At 37.6% G+C, this 22,886-nt stretch overlaps 1 protein-coding gene across 6 annotated transcripts; it reads right to left on the reverse strand.

Moving 5' to 3' along the window:
- Positions 1 to 1,251: 1,251 nt before the first annotated feature.
- pecam1a (platelet and endothelial cell adhesion molecule 1a) lies at positions 1,252 to 22,454 on the reverse strand. Of its 6 annotated transcripts, none has more exons than XM_051887861.1 (15): positions 22,218 to 22,454; positions 22,106 to 22,129; positions 17,346 to 17,639; positions 16,637 to 16,918; positions 16,027 to 16,287; positions 13,588 to 13,857; positions 12,854 to 13,135; positions 11,320 to 11,595; positions 7,968 to 8,106; positions 7,794 to 7,873; positions 6,742 to 6,795; positions 6,601 to 6,666; positions 5,361 to 5,432; positions 2,046 to 2,068; positions 1,252 to 1,504 (listed from the first exon to the last, which is right to left on the reverse strand). In XM_051887861.1, the coding sequence occupies exons 1-15, from the start codon at positions 22,270 to 22,272 to the stop codon at positions 1,454 to 1,456; spliced, it is 2,229 nt and encodes a 742-aa protein (XP_051743821.1). In that variant the 5' UTR covers positions 22,273 to 22,454; the 3' UTR covers positions 1,252 to 1,453. The 6 variants fall into 6 exon arrangements, with proteins under 6 accessions (XP_051743821.1, XP_051743820.1, XP_051743824.1 ...); XM_051887860.1 differs by having other exon boundaries at positions 1,252 to 1,507; XM_051887864.1 differs by having other exon boundaries at positions 1,988 to 2,068.
- Positions 22,455 to 22,886: the final 432 nt, after the last annotated feature.

The raw sequence follows: 22,886 nt of genomic DNA on the forward strand, positions 1-22,886 counted from the left end.
ATTTTAGCAAATGGCTGCAATATAACAAAGAGTGAAAAATTTAAGGGGGTCTGAATACTTTCTGTACCCACTGTATATATATATATATATATATATATATATATATATATATATATATATATATACACACACACACCATATTGCCAAAAGTTTTGGGACGCCTGCCTTTACGTGCACATGAACTTTAATGAAATCCCATTCTTAATCCGTAGGGTTTAATATGGAGTTGGCCCACCCTTTGCAGCTATAACAGCCTCAACTCTTCTGGAAAGGCTTTCCACAAGGTTTAGGAGTGTGTTTATGGGAATTTTTGACCATTCTTCTAGAAGCACATTTGTGAGGTCAGGCAGTGATGTTGGTGAGAAGGCCTGGCTCGCAGTCTCAGCTCCAATTCATCCCAAAGGTGTTCAATAGGGTTGAGGTCAGGACTCTGTGCAGGCCAGTCAAGTTCCGCCACACCAAACTCGCTCATCCGTGTCTTTATGGACCTTGCTTTGTGCACTGGTGCGCAGTCATGTTGGAACAGGAAGGGGCCATCCCAAAACTGTTCCCAAAAAGTTGGGAGCATGAAATTGTCCAAAATGTCTTGGTATGTTGAAACATTAAGAGTTCCTTTCACTGGAACTAAGGGGCCAAGCCCAATCCCTGAAAAATAACCCCACACCATAATCCCCCCTCCACCAAACATTACACTTTGCACAATGCAGTCAGGCAAGTACCGTTCTCCTGGCAACTGCCAAACCCAGACTCATCCATCGGATTGCCAGACAAATGTTTGTAGAAGCAGTCTGCATGCCTATGTGCTTGATTTTATACACCTGTGGCCATGGAAGTGATTGGAACACCTGAATTCAATGATTTGGAGGGGCGTCCCAATACTTTTGGCAATATAGTGTAATATATATATGATATATGGAGCTGTAACTTCAGTGTGCAGACATTTGTTTTTCTTTTCTATTTTTTTTTTTTTTTTTTTTCTGAACTAGATATTCTTGTAATTAAGTTACAACAACTTTCCCTAAGGGCTGAGTCATTTCAAACTGTTATGTAAAAAGTTAGCAATGGTTTTTGATCCTAAAATGTTTAAAAGGACCCTTTTAAAATGACTCCACTTTTAAAGACTTCCTTTTCCCAGTGGTTCAGCAGCTCCCTCATGTTCTGGAAGCAAAAAATGTTTTTCCCTTTTCTCATAGTTCTTGAAAAAACACACAAAAAGGGGAAAAAAACAACAACAAAGAAACATCAAAAGACTTTTGAAGATTTGACTGCTCAGATTTTAATCTCTGACATATCAACATTACAACACATTTTACACACATTACAAAAAATCCAGGCCACAAAGTAATATTAATAATACCATCAAACTAAAAATTTCAATGTCGGCACATCATAAATGAAAATCAGCTTCTGGTGGTGGAGAAGCTGAATAAATTAGATGTAATGTGTTGAGATTCTATGCAGGTTCTTGTTCACTGTTGTTGAGTTGCGCATACTCCAGAGCTGCCTGCTGAGAAAGACACAAATAAGCTTCACTGAAAGCTTGCAGTGTCACCTATCTATCTATCTATCTATCTATCTATCTATCTAAATATATAGTCATGGTCATGTTTAAACATAATTAGCATGAACATAATGTCTCAATACAATATTCTCATTTTCATCACTTTTTTATTTTAAAAGAAGAATGTATTTATATATCATGGCAGTTTTTGTTGTACTGCTTTTAATTAAGCTGAATTTAATTATAAAAATCATTGTAAAGCAGTATTTTTACAGTAATATTGTGATTAATGAGAATTGAAAATAATGGGAATAGTAAAAATTCAAATGTCTAGATATATGTAAAATATGCTTAAATGTCATGAAAATGTTTATATGAGCTTTATAAGATGTAAGATTTAGTGCAAATGAGATATAAGGTATTTCTTCTGTGGCACCTATTTCTTCCACAAGAGGGCCTCCTTGTGGCAAAACTATTTGTACATACCTACATGTGGACTTGTGTGTCTGTGTCTGTGTCTGTGTCAACATTGTGCGTCACTTACGCCCTCAGCCTGTTCCGAAACTCCTATAAAAACAAATGAACCACCATCACAAAAGAGCCACAGTGGAAAATGGATGAATATTTAATAACTACAGCCCAACTTCCTGAACCAACTCCAATCAACTCCCAAGGAAGAGGAGTGCGGTGCCTGCCTTGGGCTTATCGTGTTAGTGCCATGCTAATGTGCCTGTGTAAGTAATCTGTTTCCCTCCAGATGCAGCTATTGTTTGGCAATATGTGGGCATGCCAAAACCCATTTCAGTGTGACCTCTGCTGTGTTTCAGCATTGTTTCAAACACATTCCACAATGATTATCAAGAGGTCTTGCTATTAATCAAGTAGGGAAAAGGGGCTGTGGAGTGTTTATTTGCGCTGAGGAAACAATAGCCGAGTTTCTGTGTCGGTTGGGCAGAGGAACATGAGGCTCCAGGGCCCATTGTGAAAACAGGAAGCTCTTTCCCACCAGCACAGGAAATAGCCACCTGGCGTCTCATGCATGATGAAAACACCACACTTTCATTAACAATGTCAGTTTGTACGCAATGCAACAATGCGCCTGTCATGATCGTGCTCGAAGGGGAGGGTAGAATGGAAGATTCTTTCTACCACTGAATAAAATACACTGCTCAAAAACAAAAAAATAAAGGAACACTTTGAAAACACATCAGATCTCAAAAATCACTGAAAATCAAAGTGAAAAAATGATGCAGCAGGCGAGGCCATTTAGCTGAAATTTCATTGCAGCAACTCAAAATCATCCTCAGTAGTTTGTATGGCCCCCATGTGCTTGTATGCATGCCTGACAACATCGGGGCATGTTCCTAATGAGACGTCGGATGGTGTCCTGGGGTATTTCCTCCCAGATCTGGACCAGGGCATCTCTGAGCTCCTGGACAGTCTGAAGTGCAACCTGGCGGCGTCGGAAGGACCGAAACATAATGTCCCAGAGCTTTTCTATTGTATTTAGGTCAGGCAAGCGTGGGGGCCATTCAATATATATATACACTCATATATTGTGTACCATATATTGTGTGGAGAAAAGTTGTGTGAGTGTGCAGTGCTCTCTCTCTCTCTCTCGCTCCCCCCCGTCACTCCGTGCTGTTTTTGTGGGTACAGCTGAAGTTCATCTGCTGTGGATATAAGCTTTGTGGGAAGTCTGCTCGACAAGTTCTCTCTCCTGCTTCCTCGGCATTGTTGCACGTGTGTGAGCGTGCTTCTAGCAAAGTGTGAGTGTCATTGCTAGATTAGCCTTTAAAACCTCCTCGTGTGGAGTACAATTTGTTAGCGGTATAGGCCGGTAAATGTTCAGTTGCCCTTTTCTCCTTTTAAAGCGGACTGTTTGTAAGAAGTGGGAGGACCTTTTTGTTTAATTACCTTTTTCTCCTGTTTACTGATAAGAAGGGAGATAAGACTGTTTTGTTTTGTTATCTCTTTTGCAGGGAAAACCTCTAAAATTAGGCAGAACAACCCTCATTTGTTTACTATTTTGGCCGACCAAAACCCACGGGATTCCGGGCGACACCCGTTACCCCATGTGTGGCTCTCTGTGTTACGTTCAAATGTTTGTTGGTACAGTTCGTATCAGTTCCTTCATCCTCCAGGAACTGCCTGCATACTCTTGCCACATGGCCGGGCATTGTCGTGCACCAGAAGGAACCCAGCACCCACTGCACCAGCGTAGGGTCTGATCATGGGTCCAAGGATTTCATCCCGATACCTAATGGCAGTCAGTGTGCCATTGTCTAGCCTGCAGAGGTCTGTGCACCCCTCCATGGATATGCCTCCCCAGACCATCACTGACCCACCACCAAACCGGTCATGCTGAAAGATGTTACAGGCAGCATAACATTTTCCACAGCTTCTCCAGACCCTTTCACGTCTGTCACATGTGCTCAGGGTGAACCTGCTCTCATCTGTGAAAAAAAGCACAGGGCGCCAGTGGCGGACCTGCCAATTCTGGTGTTCAATGGAAAGTGCCAATCGAGCTCCATGGTGCCGGGCAGTGAGTACACTAGAGGATGTCAGGCCCTCAGGCCACCCTCATGAAGTCTGTTTCTGATTGTTTAGTCAGAGACATTCACACCAGTGGCTTGCTGGAGGTCATTTTGTGGGGCTCTGGCAGTGCTCATCCTGTTCCTCCTTGCACAAAGGAGCAGATACCGGTCCTGCTGATGGGTTAAGGACCTTCTACGGCCCTGTCCAGCTCTCCTAGAGTCTCCTGGAATCTCCTCCATGCTCTTGAGATTGTGCTGGGAGACACAGAAAACCTTCTGGCAATGGCACATATTGATGTGCCATCCTGGAGGAGTTGGACTGCCTGTGCAAACTCTGTAGGGTCCAGGTATTGCCTCATGCTACCAATAGTGACACTGACCCTAGCCAAATGCAAAACTACTAAAAAACAGTCAGAAAAGATGAGTAGGGAAACAAATGTCAGTGGCCTCTACCTGTAAAACCATTCCTGTTTTGGGGGTCATCTCATTGTTGCCCAACTAGTGCACTTGTTGTTGATTTCATTAACACCAAAGCAGCTGAAACTGATTAACAACCCCCTCTGCTACTTAACTGACCAGATCAATATCCCAGGAGTTTAACTGACTTGATGCTATTCTCTGATTAAAAAGTGTTCCTTTAATTTTTTTGAGCAGTGTATAGAAAAGGTATTTTCAACTTTTTATCTTACAATTCTGACTTTTTTTTTCTTGAAATTCAGAGTTTATATCTCACTTTTCTCAATTCTGAGGAAAAAAAAGTCAGAATTGTGAGTTATAAATATGCGATTTTGTGAAATAAAGTCTGAATTGGGAGATATAAGCTCGCAATTGAGAGAAGAAAAATTTGCAATTTTGACTCTTTTTTTTTTTTTTTTTTTTTTTTTTTTTTTCAGTTTATACCTCACAATTTGGACTTTATAACTCACAATTACAAGTTTGTGTTTTAGAACTGCAAGAAATAAAGACAAACTCGCAATTCTTAGAAAAAAGTCAGAATTTCGAGTTTCAAACTTGCAATTTTAAGAAATAAAGTCAGAATTGCAATGTATAAAGTTCTAATTGCGAGATATAAACTCGCAATTCTGAGAAAAAGTCAGAATTGTGAGTTTATACCCTGCAATTTGGACTTTATAACTTATGAGTTTGTGTCTCACAATTGCAAGAAATGTTCAATTTTCAAGTCAGACTAGCAAGATAAAAAGCAATTACTTTTTTTTTTTTTTTTTTTTTTTTTAATTTATTTATTTTTTATTCCATGATGGAAACAAGCTTCCATAGGGTTGTCATGCTGCAATGTGCGTGATTCAAAGATCGGAGCTCACCTGGTGTGGACACCTGGACCTCTGTATGCTGGCCACTGTATTCAGGCTCTATGCTTTTCTTCACAGGAACTTCTAATAGAAATATGGACACATTTTTTTTTCAGCATCCAAATGGAAATTTCTCTACTTTACATATTCCATTTAAACTTTGCTGTGTAGGTTAGTGATTTTCAAAATAGACGTGACCCAGAAACTGCATTTCTGGTTTTAGACAGTAGGGGAAATAAAACAATAACGCATGCAAATAATCAAACTAACCATAATCATGCATAGTGAGGACACCAAAATAAACCCAAAGTTATACTTTTCTTGTCCACGTTCTGCTCTGTAATTTTCGTCCACTACCTGACTACCTGTAGGAGGTGGTCTCGCTTCGATTGCATTGTAATGTGAAAATAACTGGGGCTGCATCCGAAATTGCATACATCCCTACTTTATAGTAGACGAAAAAGAGTATGTGACAAAAGAAGTCTGAATTCACAGTACCCCAAGTCTATTCGCGCTTGCATTCAGTGAAAAAAAGTATAACTTAAGTAGGGGTTATCAACTTTTAAATTGGGGGTGAAATGCTTTTCTCTCTTTTTTGTTGTTGTTAATGTCAAAGATCATGCATCCAATCAATCTCTAAGCCATACTACTAGTACTATAACAGTATCTCAATGATACTAAAATAACACTGATGCAAATTCATTTGGCCAATATAAACAGGTCAAAGGAGGTGCCATCAATCTCAAAAACTGTACTTAATCAAAGTCAATGTTTGTACCACATGTTGTACTGTGTTGGGTCACCACTGTGTATCCAGTTTGAAATCTGGGTCCTTAAGCATAACCAATTGTGCTTATACTTTAACTTATTTTATATTTTTAAAATTCAGAAGTTAGAAAATCTCACACTGAATTTCATTGATAGAATGTTCAACCTTCAAAATCTGACCGTGGCAGTGACATCATTGTAATATTTGCATACTTAATTGAGTTATTTCATTACTTTGTAAAATTAATTGTGATTAGATTCTAAGTGTGATGACAACAACAAAGTTTACAGTAGCTCAGCATTTCACACAGAACCAAATCTATAATTTGAACACTTTGAACATTGCTTTTCTGCTTTGCCACTGGTATTTAAACCAGATCTAGTTTACAAGAATACCCAAATCCATTTAATGCTCTTTCAATATTCAGCTATAACTGACAGATTTTTCGCAATTGAGCGATTCATTGACCTTCTTGCATCTCACCTCTGCTGGGATCCACTTCCTGTGGCTGAACCAGCTCAGATTCCTCATCAGTGTGATCGTCAGAATCTAGTTTGATAGCAAGCAGACATTGTCATGAGATGAACTCACATCACATTAGCCTCATCTGTTTAAAATCTGTACCTGAGCCAGATACATTTTCACTCCAAACATTCCTGCCCATCACACAGGGAGTGCCTGTTAGGCAGATACAAAAAAGATATGACTTCAACGTTCAGCACCAGGGAAAAAGTGATAAAATGCAATTTTCAATATGATTAAGTAATCAAAATACCATTCAGCTATTTCAATAATTTAACCTAACCCAACATGCAAAGATACCAAAGATAGATTTGACGTGACGATCCGGATAGCACTGTTCGCATGTAACAAACTCCACAAGAATTACATTGGTAATACAAAACTATAAGTTCATTAACCAAGAAAAGTAGTGCCAGAAAGTACGATCTACACAGATCAAATAATAAACAGGCTTTTACTTGCGTCACTATAAGTGCAATTTTTACTTTTGGATCATAAATTATTTTGTGTTAATTGATATTTCTCACAACTTGTATTGAACCTGGAACTTAATGGACCAAACTTGACATTAGTCTAATTAAACACCATTAAAATTACTTTTAAGTTTTTATTAATGCAAGACCTTGTTTTTTTTTTTTCAGGCATTTTTGAGTTTATGTCCATTTTGCTTACATAACTAGTCTTCTTTTATACCAGTAGAAACAGAAAACATCCACAATACACATTTAAGTGTTTTTAATTTACATATTTTCCACTATATTTTCCCATTCTGTTTCAATTAGTATATCTTTAAAGGCCGTTTTCTCAAAACGAGAAAAGCCAGAAATCTCCACTTCAGCAGCACATTAACCTGATTTATATAACATTTTATACCTAAAAATATGGTGTGTTTTTTTCTGGCTGTTGACAGTATTTTATCCAATTTATGTAATTGTGTGCATATTTAATTAGATAACACCTCATTTGCATATTTAAACATAACATTCCAGAAACTGTGTAATACAAAACGACTGTCTAAATATACTGTGATTAATCAACTGGGGAAAGTAAGTTTTTACCCTATTCACCTGTGGCGTCTTGCCTTAAATACACAACAGCTTCAAAAATAGCCAAATGCACTGTATCAATATTAATATGACAAGAAAATTTGCTACCATTGAGAGCAGTGTTGTCTTCAATGTCGAGAGTGAGGCTCATTCTCATTGGGTCACCTGATTTGGGCCTTGAAGCTTTTCTGAGACAAAAAGCATTTTCAAACAGAATGAAGAAATGATGATATAAGACATAAGAACTGTAGATGTTAAATAGAAAATGAAGGGGCCTCTTACACTGATAACTCAGTTGCTTGCTTTTTTATGCGTGGTTTTGAGATTTTCTTCAAAAAGACTGTCAGGACTATGACGATAGCCACCAAAAGCAAGATACAGAACACTCCAATAAGAATTTTCTTCCACACTGCTAAACTGACTATAAAACACACACAGACACACAACAAATAATCAGAAAGAACATCTTTACCAACATCTTCTGCAAACACTGTCACGTTTATGCCAGAAACATAATCTACATAAGCACAAGTAGGGCCTAAAACTAATTGTTTTCCACACCTGCCAATGACTGCTGACTTAAGAAAATGAATAAATATTTTTTACCGGCCATGTTTTTGCAAAAACAGGCAGTTATGATACCAAAATTTTAGATACCAGTGAACATTCACAATTCTCTATTCCAATTTCGACAACACAGCTAAAACTAATAGAAAACTAATAGAACTAATAGAAATTTAAAAAGATTGTTAAAGACAAGTAACAGTAGTTTTCAGGTAGAGACAATGAATAAAGTAATCAAATGTAAAATAACACTGGTAGGGGTGTAACGGTACATGTATTCATCCTGTACCATATAGTTACGGTTTGGTTCATGCAGTTAGATGATGAATAGAGTCAGTCACACGCGATCCACACTCCAATCCAGAAGGGGGAATGTGCGGTAATGCAATGCTATTTGCTAACCGCCACACCAGGAAAAATGTGCAGAAGAAGAACAGAAGATCTAGGCTGCATTCCACTACAAATTTTTATGCCCTTCACTCGCTAACTTCCCTCCGTCTCGTGGACTCGGATGTGCGTCATTGCTTACGTTGCGTGAGTGCCCACTACTGGCGGAACTCGTGCATAAGGTTTAAATGAAACACACTAAGCCCTTGATCACTTGGAATTCACTATGGAGCTGATTTCTTGTTTAAACCCCTTTTGTACTTATGAAATTGTTTTATGCACCATTCTATATGCTTATAATTTGTTGGATAAAATATATAAAATCCTATAAGTATATGAGCTGTTGGAGAAAAATAAGATTACACAAATGAAACAAAATATAAATAGTATAAACTTTGACTGAACATAAGGTAGCTGCAAGAATTATGCAATTGAATCTCAACATAATATATTACAGACTATTATGCGATTAATTCTTAAAATAATTAATATATCATACACTTCAGTTAAGCGCGATCTGCTGTGACATCACAATCAAGTTGAATTGTGGGATATAGAGCTGCTTGAAGTGTTCATCAGAGTAGACTGGCTCCCTCGGTCAAAATCGAGTTGACGAGTGTCTGTCCCTATAAACTTCCCTCATCCACTTCACGAAGTGGAATGCACTTAAGAATGGTGTCAGGGATTCCCCCAAGGGGAAGTGCTTAGAGAAGTTTGTGAGTGCGTGTCTAAAATTGGAGTGGAGTGCAGCTCTAGATAAGTGTGTAATCTGTCAATCAGTGTTTCAATTGTGGAAAGATATCAATAAAACAGCTTGATAATAATATCTCATGTAGCATTACATTTACCTCAGGCAAGTCATTCAGTGTCCTCAGCATGTTAGTTCACTAGAGAAATGAACTCTAGAGGAGAGCATTTCACTAAATATATGCATAATATTAGCTTATATATTCATTATATTTACTTTACCTGAGACTACTTTAATATTACAGTAATGTGCGAGAAAGGACTCCCTGTATATAGTTTACAGCATTAGCTGAGATAGATTTTTTTTATCCTAAGAAAATATTAATTATAATTAAATTTATTTAAAGAGAGAGAATTTGTTCAATAAACCACTGCTTAATAAGAAAAGAAGCAATTTTATGTTTAGTTTTCTCCCCCCTGCTGTACTGAACCCGTACCGAACTGTGAATTCAATACCGAGGTACGTATTGAACCGTCATGTTTGTGTACCATTACACCACTACTGGATAGTCTTCACTGTATAAATTAAACATAGATTAATCCTTATTAAAGTTACAAAAGTTATTCAGTCAAGAGCAGTGAGTGATTTTTTTCTTTTTCCTTTGCTGTTTCATTTAAAAACACAGACAGCAGGAATATTAGGCTGCTGTCACTTTAAGATCAAATGCACAGATCCAATATACTGATACTGATACACATTCATTGTCTTTCTCTACTGTTTACGTTCACTCAAGACATAACCGACTATGTTTACTTGCCGAGATTGGATTTTTATTTTATTTTTATTTTTTTTTACATAATTTTGTGTGAATTTGTCCGCAAGAAGATGTGAAAGAATTCAATTCAATATTCATACACTGTCTGAGACGCGCTTTCTGGGCTTGCGCTTCAGATGTTTTTGCACAAAAACTTTCCACACAGGGCGCGAGTGACGAATTGAGTTCCCTTTCTCGTCTTCATGCACTTGAATATTTAAAGGGATAGTTCACCCAAACATGAAAATTTTATGTTTATCTGCTTACCCCCAGGGCATCCAAGATGTAGGTGACTTTGTTTCTTCAGTAGAACACAAATGATGATTTTTAACTCCAACCGTTGCGGTCTGCCTTGAGCATCCGGTTGGTGAGGGCAGAAAACGTGTTCTTATGACGGAAGTGATGTCTCACGCTTATACTTCAATGAGTGCAAGACATCACTTCCGTTGTCAGAGCGCGTTCAGACCTCACCAACCGGATGCTCAAGGCAGTTGGACATAGTGGTGTTTTAGAGGTGAAAAATGATATAAATACTGTTCGGTTTCTCGCACAAACCTATCGTTTCGTGTCTTAGGACATCAATGTGTCGTCACGAGCCACAGGGTTTCATTTGGATTTGTCTGTGCATGTTTTTTTGACTCTTATAGATGGAGTTACCATTGACAAGCATTAGATGACTGACAGACCGCAACGGTTGGAGTTAAAAATCATCGTTCTACTGAAGAAACAAAGTCACCTATATCTTGGATGCCCTGGGGGTAAGCAGATAAACAGCAAATTTTCATTTTTGGGTGAACTATCCCTTTAAATTGACAACGCAAAAGCACTGGCCCCTCAACTTTCCCAAGCATCATTCATGTTTCTTCATTTTCTTGCAACACTGCATTGTTAGAATTCATGAAATTGTTACCGGCCAACTGGCAATTGGCAAATTTCATATACTCGCCAAAGCCAATTTTTACTCGCATTTGACGCTTGGCGAGTGTTAATTTTAGGCCCTGAATACAAGTGTTATGTTCTCAGATTTCTGCATTAACTGGCTTCTTCCCCTGTCAGTTACTCTTTTAAACTACTTTCTTTAACTTTCATCCAAGTACTTCCACAGAGTAAGTGTTACAGATAAAAAAATATTTCTATCATGGTAATTAAATGGTGTGTTGGTGTGGTATTTAAAAGTATACCTCCAATCCTGGCTGGATAACTCCTTTTAATTTCAATGTCGTAATTGGACGCCTCGCAGTAGTAGTCACCTCTCTGGTCTCGTTCTATGGCTTTGACAGTATATCTTCCTTCTAAGGAACTGACTTCTTGGGTGGAGAAAGAGAGCTGAACACTTTTATGATACCAGGAGTAGGTGATTGGGTAAGTGCCATACTGTACAGTGCAGATGAGGGTGAGATCTGAGCCCTCCGTGACTGTAATGTCCCGTGGCTCCAGGACTGGCTTAGACACTGGTACTGATAGACAGACAGAGATATACCAGCTACTTTAGTCAAGAACAGTAAGAGATGGTTTACCCCAAACATGTAAATTCTGTCATTGTTTACACAGGTACAATAATACTATAGCCTATTCATTTTCTGAAGTCATCTTTCAGTCGTTAATTACTGAAACTCGCCTGCTCTTTTGCAACTTTAAATTCCACCCACCATTCCGATGTGGATATCTGAATGTGAACAGGTATGAGATTTCCGATTTCAACTTCTGTTACATAAAGGTATTGTATGACTTCAGAAGACTTGAAATAGAGAATGAGTTTAATGGACCACTTTTTCACTGTAAGTAGAATAACTGATAATATCTTTGCAGAAAATTACCAGTACGTTTTATGTTAAGTTTCCAGACATTTCCTTCAACCCAACATAATGTAATGCAACATAATGCATTGCGTTACTGTTTGTTTGTTTGACATTGATTAATTCATTACTTTTGACAAGTCTCCAGAAGAACAAATGACTTTAAATGCAATGATTTTTTTGTAAATGATTGGTAAAAGCAAACAAAATGATGTATCACCTCCACCAAAACATACACTAAACCTAACCTATAGTGTTGATAAAAGCAAACGTAAGATAAAAACACATTTGTGGAAGCAAGTCATTGATTTTTGTCATGATTTGTGTTTCATTGGATACTGGACAAGTTCCCTACACCAGAAAAGGTATACATATGGAGCTTGTTATGTGATGCAAATGTCAAAATTTATTAGTTGACAAATCATGCACTATGGTAAAAGTGTTTTGAGGTCAAAACATAATATTGTGCAAGGAACAGGTCTTTATTAATTGATAATCTGCCCCTATTATCATAATACATGTGAAAAGGAATAAATGTTGTTGGTGTTTTACTGCCACTTGTGTTCATTTCCACTGGAAACTGCAGTGAGTTGTATGTATAAGTAAGTTTTTAGTGTTTTTCAAAAATGTAGAAAGAGGCATGTTTTTCCAATGAGCTTATGCTGCAAAAAAATCATCAAAATTTTGACTTGAAAATCTCTGTCTGGAAGTGAAACTTCAGCTAAACAGCAATGCTTTCTCTTTTACAGGCTTTGATGTGCAGAACTGAAATGGTACCGGTAACAAAAGTCTATCAGCGATTAAGGCATACATGAGCATCTAAAAATGGCAACATGCACTTCCAAATTATTCAAAAATAGCAGCAATACCAGGCATACAATAGTTTCAGCATGAAGATGTCAGGGTGTGGTCCTTTTACCTATAACTTCTGCTGTAAGAGGCTGACTGGTCCTTCTGATCGATGGCCCCTGGTTATGAACCTGACATGTGAAGCTGTTGATCTCTTCTGGATGACTGATGGATTTTATGCTGAAGAGTGCCTTGTGAGCTGCCTCAACTCTCCCCTCATCCACTGTCATGCGGGCCTTCAGTATGGAGTACGTTATTGGAAGCGTTCCATTCTTAGCCTCACACAAAACCTTGAATGGTCGACCAACAATCACCTTCTCAACAGCACGAATGACAGGAAAAGAAACAGGCACTGGAAAAAGAGGGGATGGAAAGGAGAAGTATGAAAAAAAAAAATATATATATATCTACAGTTTATTGCAAGCAGTCAGCTCTACACTTTTAAAAATAAAGATTCTTTATTGGCATTGATGGTTCCATGAAGAACCTTTAACATCCATGGAAACTTTCCATTCCACAAAAGAGTTCTTATGGTTCTTTTAAGAAATGTTCACTGAAAGGTTCTTTGGGGAACCCAAAATGGTTCTTCTATAGCATCACAGCAAAGAGTGTAGTGCGTTGGCACCCTTGGGCATGACTCTATTGCTAGTTTATCAAACAGCTTTTGTTATCACTGTGTTATAACATGTTAATAACACAGCAATAATAAAAAAAAATGCTTTGTTATAACACTCTATTAATAATATGGATAATATAAGCATGTCCTCTAATGTTGGAGCTTTGGCAAAAGCATGAACTCTTCACCTTTAGCCTTTAAATCGAGTGGTTGGCTGGTCTTGTTAACTCCTTTAGCCTTTGCCATACAGGAGTATTTCCCATTGGTGGCCGGGCTTGCAGTGGCATAATATTCGGCACCTGAATAAATGTGGCGATCTTCTTTCAGCAACTCATACGTTATATCCACTTTTTTGATCTTCTCTGAGGAGCTTACAGCCCTGCTGCAGGTCAGAGTGAAACGATCTCCTTCAAAAACCTCATTTGGGCTCATTCTCAAAACTGGCGTCGAGAACAGTTCTGAAGAGTGAACATGGAGTCAGAGAAATTAATTTTATTATCATGCAGTAAAGGGTTATTATATTTAATTAAAACTAAAACCATAAAAAAAAATAGTTTTAAAAAAACAAATTAAAATAAATTTAATTAATAAATAAAATTAATAAAAAAAAAACTATATAGACATTACAAAAAAAAAAAAAAAAAATCAAACAAACATAGAAATGACAAAAACACACAAAAAATAGTAAAACTAAGTAAAATTAAAATGAAAACAGAAAAAAAAAAACATTTTAAAATATTAATAAAATGATACTTAAATAACTGATACAGTGTAATTTATGTTGCATGTTTATTATAATATGCATCATTGCTTTCTTGGCAAAACAGAAATAAATTATTTATCAGAACAAAATCTGCATGCACAGAAATGTGTGCAAATATGTGCAAAATATGTGTAAAATATTTTTAATGGTGAAAATGTTTTTTTTTCCTGTCAAATTAAAATTGAATTAATGATTTAATATTCCATGTTCACTACAATGTTGATGCATAAATGCCATAAATGAAATAAAAAGGCAAACTTGCTTTAAACTTCTTACGTAAAACTTCTTCACGTAATAACCTAGAATATTGTCTAACACTTGATGGCTGCTCTGTTAAGTCTTCGTCGTCAGTTAGGAACCTGGGTGTGCTCTTTGATACCAATCTTTCATTTGAAGGCCATGTTACTAGCATCTGTAAAACCGCATTCTTCCATCTTAAAAATATATCTAAACTACGACATATGCTCTCAATGACAAATGCAGAACAGTTAGTTCATGCGTTCATGACCTCAAGGCTAGATTACTGTAACGCTCTACTGGGTGGTTGTTCTGCTCGCCTGATAAATAAACTACAGCTCGTACAAAATGCAGCAGCTAGAGTTCTTACTAGAACCAGGAAGTATGACCATATTAGCCCAGTTCTGTCAACACTGCATTGGCTTCCTGTTAAACATCATATAGATTTTAAAATCTTGCTAATTACTTACAAAGCACTAAATGGTTTAGCTCCCCAGTACCTAAGCGAGCTCCTAATTCATTATAGTCCTTCACGTCTATTGCGATCTCAGAATTCAGGCCAGCTGATAATACCTAGAATATCAAAATCAACTGCAGGTGGTAGATCCTTCTCCTATTTGGCACCTAAACTCTGGAACAATCTTCCTAGCATTGTTCGGGAAGCAGACACACTCTGTCAGTTTAAATCTAGACTAAAAACGCATCTCTTTAACCTGGCATACACATAACACATTACCAATTAATATTTTCAAATCCGTTAAAGGATTATTAGGCTGCATAAATTAGGTCAGCCGGAACCGGGAACACTTCCTATAACACCTGATGTACTCGTTACATCAGAAGAAGAATGGCATCTACGCTAATATTAGTCTTTCTGTTTATCCCGAGGTTCACCGTAGTCAACCGGATCCGGGCCGTATCCAGGTGAGACCAAGGACCTGCACCTTGACACGACCACAACGCAGCCCTGACGTATCAGCAGAGATTGAGTCAACTAGATCATCCACTGTGAGGGCCTCATCGACACGACAGCCACGACACAGTTCCTCAACAACCGTCCATACCGGCGTGATGAATACGATCCTCAATTGGATGGAACTGAAATAAATACTTTTAATGTTGCGATCCTATTGGACTTATGATAGCAACCTGAATTGTAACAAAGCACTGTTGGCCAGAGGAGAACTGGCACCCCGACTAAGCCTGGTTTCTCCCAAGGTTTTTTTCTCCATTTTAACACCAATTTGCCACTTGTCTGCCACCTGATGTCACCTGATGGAGTTTGGGTTCCTTGCCGCTGTCGCCTCTGGCTTGCTTAGTTGGGGACACTTGACTTGACATTTGATATTCAACAGTGCTTTGATCTGCCTGCATTGACACTATTCTTTAAGAGCTGCTGTGCAGCCAAACAATGTACCAGTTATCAATGTAAAGCTGCTTTGACACAATCTACATTGTAAAAAGCGCTATATAAATAAAGGTGACTTGACTTGACTTAATGCAATGATAATAACAAACATCAAATAAACCCTTGAATGCAACAATGTCATATGGAGATGAAAGTGGACTCTTGATAGCTGAAAGCATTCTAAGATTAGTCAAAATGCGTATCTTGGTGGTTAGTTACCTGTTACATTTAGCCGATAGACTGCCGTCTTTTGCACTCTGCCTTTCTCTGCTTTACACACATAGTGCCCTGAATCCTCAGCTCTTACTGTGAGGCTGTATGTGAAGGTTGTATGAGATTCACGAAGTACGGTGTTGCCTTTGGTAAGGAATAACTCGAGACCAGAGTGATTTTGCACCTTACATGTGATCTGCACCCTGTCACCCTCAACAACATTCATTTTGGGGGAGATGCTTAATTCTGGCGTGATTGCATCAAGATCTATAAAAAAAAGAAATAAAGGTCAGTTTCACTGTCAATGCAAAATATAATCAGCCGTGGATATGCTCTATAAAGACCCCATGAAATTACTTGATTAGCTGCTTTTTCATGTGTTGTTGTATTTCTTGGTATACCATATTGAGGGAGAGGCATTATAACTTTAGGGACCATTTTATTGGACTAAAATTTACATAAATCCATGAGTCAAAGACTGATGCATAAATCTTAAAAACAAATATTTTTGAGTGTAGCCAACAGACGCGGACTATACGCCATAAAACAACAATTTTAATTTCATGGGGTCTTTATAGCAAGTTTCTTTGACCAAGCAAAATGTACATGATGTTACCTTGTACAATCACTTTCACCGTGTTGCTTTTGTTGGAGATGCCCGCAGTGGGATGCATGAGAACCATATATTTACATTGCAGGTAGATGTCTGTGGGCTTCTGCATGGCAAGAGTGGTCTTCACAGAGTTGCTGGTACTACTGACTCGCTTGACCTCCTGATTGTTCTCGTAGAAATAGAAGAGCAGACTGCCCATCTCCTCTGGTGCGCTGCATGTGGCCATGATGTTTTCCCCCTCAGAAACGATATCAGACTCCACTTTCAGCATGGGGACTTGAAAACCTATATGGGTTTAAAGACTCTTTAACAACCGCTGACCTCTCCTTAATCAGTCACATCAACTACAGAATTTAACGGCAACAACAAAAACCATGCAATTCTCAGATCTCAAACATTATTGGTGTAATCTAAAAAAAGTTGCAATCTCCAACATACGTGGTTAAACATACAGTGGATATAAAAAGTCTACGCACCCCTGTTAAAACAGCTGTTTTCAGTGGCATTGCATAGGCTACAATTTTTACAATAAACATCTTTCTGATACGATTTATCGTTGTTTCATTTTTTTACATCATAAAAACCAGCTGTTTTAATAGGGTTGTGTATACTTTTATATCCACTGTATATAGCAGACAGCAAATGTTAAGGTAGAATTAGCCAGTAATTCTTTTAAGGCAAGGTTTTGAGGAGGGTCAGTTATGTTACTAACCTGTGACGTTGAGTGCCTGATGGTTGCTTGTCTTGATCTTGTTGAAGACGCGAACAGTGCAATGGTAGCGACCAGAGTTGGACACCCTGGCCGGAGATAAACTACGCTCCACCACTGAGTCGCTGATATTTTTGGAGTATATCACCTGATCGTCCAGCAGGAAGCTGAAGGTGTATGTCAGCGGCTGCGGGTGGCTGTGACTGACCTTGGCCTCACAACGCAAGATTACATTAGTGCCACTCGCCACATTATTACCAGGAAGCACAGTCAACGTCACCTGATCAATGGTGAAAGCTGCTCAGAAAGATCCAGAAATAACACACACATACACACACATTAGTGAGGACATTGCATAGACACTAGATGTTGGGTTTCCCAACACAAGTCTCCACAAGGACAAGGATTTCAGTTATTGCTATCTTTGTGGGGACTTTTTGTCACCATGCCCCCATTGGGTTTTAGTGATTTACGTAGCGATTTATAAACAAGTAACAGTACTTTAAAATCAATTCTAAATGCAACTGGAAGCCAGTGCAAGGACCTGAGGACTGGAGTGATATGTTCATATTTTCTGGTTCTGCTCATAATCCTGGCAGCAGCGTTCTGTATGAGCTGCAGCTGTCTTATGGTCTTTTTGGGAAGGCCAGTGAGGAGCCCATTACAATAATCCACCCTTCTGGTGATGAAAGCATGAACAAGTTTCTCTAAGTTTTGACTGGAAACAAAGCATCTAATTCTTGCAATATTTTTGAGATGATAGTATGCTGATTTATTTATTGCTTTTGCATGACTACTGAAACTCAAGGTCTGACTCCAAAATCACACCAAGATTCCTGACTTGATTTTTTGTTTTTGGACCCTTAGCCTCAAGGTATGCGTTCACCTTGAGAACTTCATCTTTGTTTCCAAACACAATGACTTCAGTTTTGTCTTTGTTTAAGTGAAGAAGGTTTTGGTGCATCTAATTGTTACTTTCATTGGTACAGGGAGTCAATAGGCCCTTTTCACAGACTGTGATGACACATTTTAACGGTCATCAATATCATAAATCCTGCAGTTTTTTATATTTTCATTTTTTTTTTTTAAATGTATGTACATTTAAAACACTATACATTGTATTATTTTATCGTTGCATCAAATTACAAACAACAACAACAACAAAAATGAGTTAACTCTGCTGTGAGGGTGTTTCTAATACAGCAGCTATAGGAATGACATCTTTCTCTCTTCTAAATGCTGTTATCAATTGCTCTCTATTTATTTCCTCTTTTTGAAAGTTGTGAAAACGATTAACAGAGTTTTCCTTTTGCTATTTATAGAAATGGAAACACAAAACATATATATTTAATGAAGTCTTTCATTCACCGCTATAAAAGTTAACCCAACTATGATGACCTCCTCTTCTGAGAAACCCGGAAATGTGAAAAGGCTGTAGTTGTTAGGCAATAGGGCTAGGTAAATCTGGATATTATCTGCATAGCTGTGATTTGCAATTTGGTTCTTTCTCATTATTTGGCTCAGTGGCAGCATATATAGGTTGAACAGGAGGGGTGCAAGTATTGAACCTTGAGGGACTCCGCATTTCATTGATGTCCACTCAGACTTATGGTCACCTATGCTCAAATAATAAACTCTCCCTTCTAAGTATGACCTGAACCATTTAAGGAAAACATCTTTTTCAATAATCTTCCCTATGAAAGGAAGATTTGAGATTGGTCTGTAGTTGCTCAATATGGTGTTGTCCAGATTGCTCTTTTTTTTTTAGGAGGGGCTTAACAACTGCTCAGGGAGTTTGGAAAAGTCCCAGAAAGAATTAAAGCGTTTACCACTTCTAGGAGACCTGCTTCTAAACAGTTAAACACACTTTTGAAAAAAGATGTAGGAAGTGTGTCAATGGCGCAAGTTGATGTTTTAAGGTGCTGTACTGTTTCTTCCAAAATGTTTACCATCAATTGCTTTGAAATCAGACATAATAGCTACTTTCTGAGGTTGTGATCTGATCTGTTTTACCCAAATGCAGCTAAAGGATATGCTGATCGGCTTTCTGATATTATTGATTTTCTCAGAGAAGAACGAAGCAAACTCACTGCATTTGCTGTGTGAGAGCATTTAAATCTGACTTGGGGGGTTTGTTAGACTCTTTACAGTAGCAAAAAGAGTGCAGGTGTTGTTTAAGTTGCTCTTTATAATATTTGAGAAGAAGGTCTGTCTAGCTTTGCCTAGTTCCACATTGAAAGTTCCACTGTCTTTATAGATCTTATAATGGATTTCAAGTTTTGTGTTTCGCCACATGTGCTGAGCTTTTCTGCATCGCCTTCTCATATTTTGCACTGCTGTTGAGTTTCTCCAAGGTGAAATGAAAATTCAGTCATTAATTACTCACCCTCGTAGTTCCACACCCATAAGACCTTCGTTCATCTTCGGAACACAAATTAAGATATTTTTGATGAAATCTGATGGCCTCCATTGCCAGCAAGATAATTAATACTTTCAGTGCCCAGAAAGTTACTAAAGACATATTTAAAACAGTTCATGTGACTACAGTGGTTCAACCTTAATGTTACGAAGCAACGAGAATACTTTTTGTGCGCCAAAAAAAACAACAAAAAAACAAACAAAATAGGGACTTAATTCAACAATATCTAGTGCTGGGCGATTATGAAGCTTTACGAATCTTTTGTTTCGAATCAGTGGTTCAGATCGCGTATCAAACTGCCAAAGTCACGTAAACTATTGTAACGAAGCCTCGTTTACTGAAATCACGTGACTTTGGCGCTCCGAACCACTGATTCAAAACAAAAGATTTGTAAAGCTTCGAAGCTTCATAAAGCAGTGTTTTGAAATCGACCATCACTAGACATTGTTGAATAAAGTGTTTTTTTTTTTTTTTTTTTTTTTTCGCGCACAAAAAGTATTCTTGTCACTTAGTCACATGAATGGTTTTAAATGTTTTTAGTAGTTTTCTGGGTGTTTGAAAGTGGTAATTATCTTGCGGTCAATGGAGGCCTCACTGAGCCATCATATTTTTTCAAAATATCTTAATTTGTGTTCTAAAGATGAACAAAGGTCTTACGGGTGTGGAACGACATGAGGATGAGTAATAAATGACAGAATTTTCATTTTGGGGTGAACTAACCCTTTAACTTTTGAGTTAAAGGAATCAAAGAGAAAATCAACAGAGTCCGAATGCTTATAAAGCAATAAACAGCACACTAAGTGTTCTCATGTAAGCATCTCTTTTTGACAAAGACTATTTTTGACATTTAGTCAGAAAATTCATTGTCTGTTGTGTTACACAATAAATGGCTCTTTAAAATAATCAGAAAAGGCTTTTAAACTTTTATGTTTGAAGAGATTATTCAAATTTTTTGCAATCTCAAAAACTCTTGCTGGGTCTGAGATAAATGTAGTTATTTTTTGCTAATAAATTTTGTTAAATCTGCTGTGAATTCTGCAAACTTCCTGTCACATATTTATAGTGTCTTTATGATAATCATATAAAATTGAATAAGTAATATAAAATTTAATGTAATTTCTATTGGAACTTGAATGTAATCTACATGTATTTGAATATATTTGTAATTACACATTTGTAATGATAACGTTGCAGTCTAGTGCAACTTTAATTGTAATATACAGTTAAAATTATAATCAAGTACTTTACATGTGCTTTAGTGTCAGTCAACACATTAAAATAAGTGTATTTCTTTAAAGCATGAAAAAAGATTATTAAAACACAATGATTTAATATGTACTTTAAAGTAAAACTTTAATTTGAAAATTAATAAAGTGCACTTTTTAAAAGTATACTTAAGTGTGACATGAAAGTGTCTCTCTTTAAGTGCACTTAAAGTGCATTTTATTTAATTAATATTATATTGATTACTCTGCAAGTACAGTTTTAAAAATATACTTTTAAGATTGGAAGTACACTACAAGTGCACATTTAAATCAATTAAGTTCACCCCTTTTCCAAAAAGGGGTAAAACTGGGATTGTCTTCCCTCTGAAGGGTAAAGCGATGCTTCAGACAGAGCCACTATGTTCATTCTCACAGAAAAGAAAAGAAAAAAAAAAAAAACAGATGGCACTTCTAACGAGTCATCCTCTCTGAATGTTTACTTTGAGCAGAACACACTCAGCTCTTTTCCTGAAGTCTTAAAGAAATGGAAGGAAGGAAATCACATAAACAAACACAAAACATTATTTCCTCTGGAGCGCAAAGCCTGTGATTTCTGCTGCATGACTCTTAGCCTGGCCAACAAACACAACCAGAGTTCTCCGCTGTACACGTCAGTCCAGTAAATACCACTAAAATCTGGAAAAACAAGGATAATCCAACCCCAAAGTTAATGGTGGTAGGTTGATTAGAAAGCGATAGTGTTTGTGGGTTGTAATCCGCATCACTGATCTTGTTTGAACCTCTAATTAGACGGAGACTAAACATCTTGCTATTACCCGAAGTGCAAACTTCCTGTGAGCGGCTAAACAGTGCGTGACAAAGTATCTCTGAAGTATCAAAGCATCCAAGCGAATCATAGATCTGCTCTGACTAAAAATACATCCAATAAGTCTCAGAAAAGCACAGAACTGTCATTTCACTGCTCCCTTTTCCCAACCATATAAATCAAACGGTCAGGTTAATCTGAGAGGTAAAAATAACCCAACGGAAGCTGGTGTCCCGAAACTGTCGTCAAGACCAAAACCTTTTCTCTCCCATGCAAATACAAGGCACAAATGGAAACTGAACTGAGGACTTACCTGCCTGTGTGTCGGCCACTTGCCCTGCAGATGAGAGCAAAAGTGAGAAGGAGGTGAGACAAATGAATAAAAAAGAGGATGAGATGGTCTGAACTGTCCGGAGTGTCCTTACACAGAGCGCTCAGGTTGATGTACAGCAAGCCGAGCCAGAGAAGACGCACGCTCATCTTTACAGGTGAGTGTTCATGAATATGAAGGATGTGGAGGATGGAGAGAAGGACAGAATGCTTGCACTTATCACATGGAACCGCCTTTCTTTGTTCGACATGGATCAGGAAATGGGTTCCTTCCTCAGGATGTGTGTATTTGAATGCTTAGTTCATCCAGGCCCTTGAAAACATTGGCATTCTTTAATGGCTTGGTCTCAAAGGCCTCCTGCTGTGCAAAGACATCACGGCGATATATATATAACTCAGATATAACTCTGAAAAACCACACATTATTCATAATACATTTTTTTTTTTTTTCTTCAAGTGGTGCTCACTGCAGAGCCAAATGATGTCCAACTCACTGGATATAATGGGTGGAGCTTGACCCAGTCCAGTTTTACCTCTGTAGCTCCACCCATTTGCTCTGCTGTGAACAGCCACAAATAGTAGCTTTTATTTTTATATTTCCAGTTTTAATTTTAGTTTAAGTCATTCTCTTATGAAATGTTAGTAATTTTGTTATATTCTATTAATTTTGAATGTATTTTTATTTCAGTTTTAGTTGTAGTAGTATTAATACTTATTACTTAAAGGCACAATATGTAGGATTTTTGTATTAAAATATGAAGAGT

Source organism: Ctenopharyngodon idella, chromosome 3 (genome assembly GCF_019924925.1).
Source record: "Ctenopharyngodon idella isolate HZGC_01 chromosome 3, HZGC01, whole genome shotgun sequence".
NCBI classification, from domain to species: Eukaryota; Metazoa; Chordata; class Actinopteri; order Cypriniformes; family Xenocyprididae; genus Ctenopharyngodon; species Ctenopharyngodon idella.

Coding starts and splice junctions, on each gene's coding strand:
- pecam1a (XM_051887860.1), bottom strand. CDS start 22,272: ATGAGCGTGCGTCTTCTCTGGCTCGGCTTGCTGTACATCAACCTGAGC. Junction 13,136..13,587: donor ACTCGATTTAAAGGCTAAAG/GTGAAGAGTTCA, acceptor CTCTTTTTCCAG/TGCCTGTTTCTTTTCCTGTC. Junction 1,508..2,045: donor TTTCGGAACAGGCTGAGGGC/GTAAGTGACGCA, acceptor TGTCTTTCTCAG/CAGGCAGCTCTGGAGTATGC.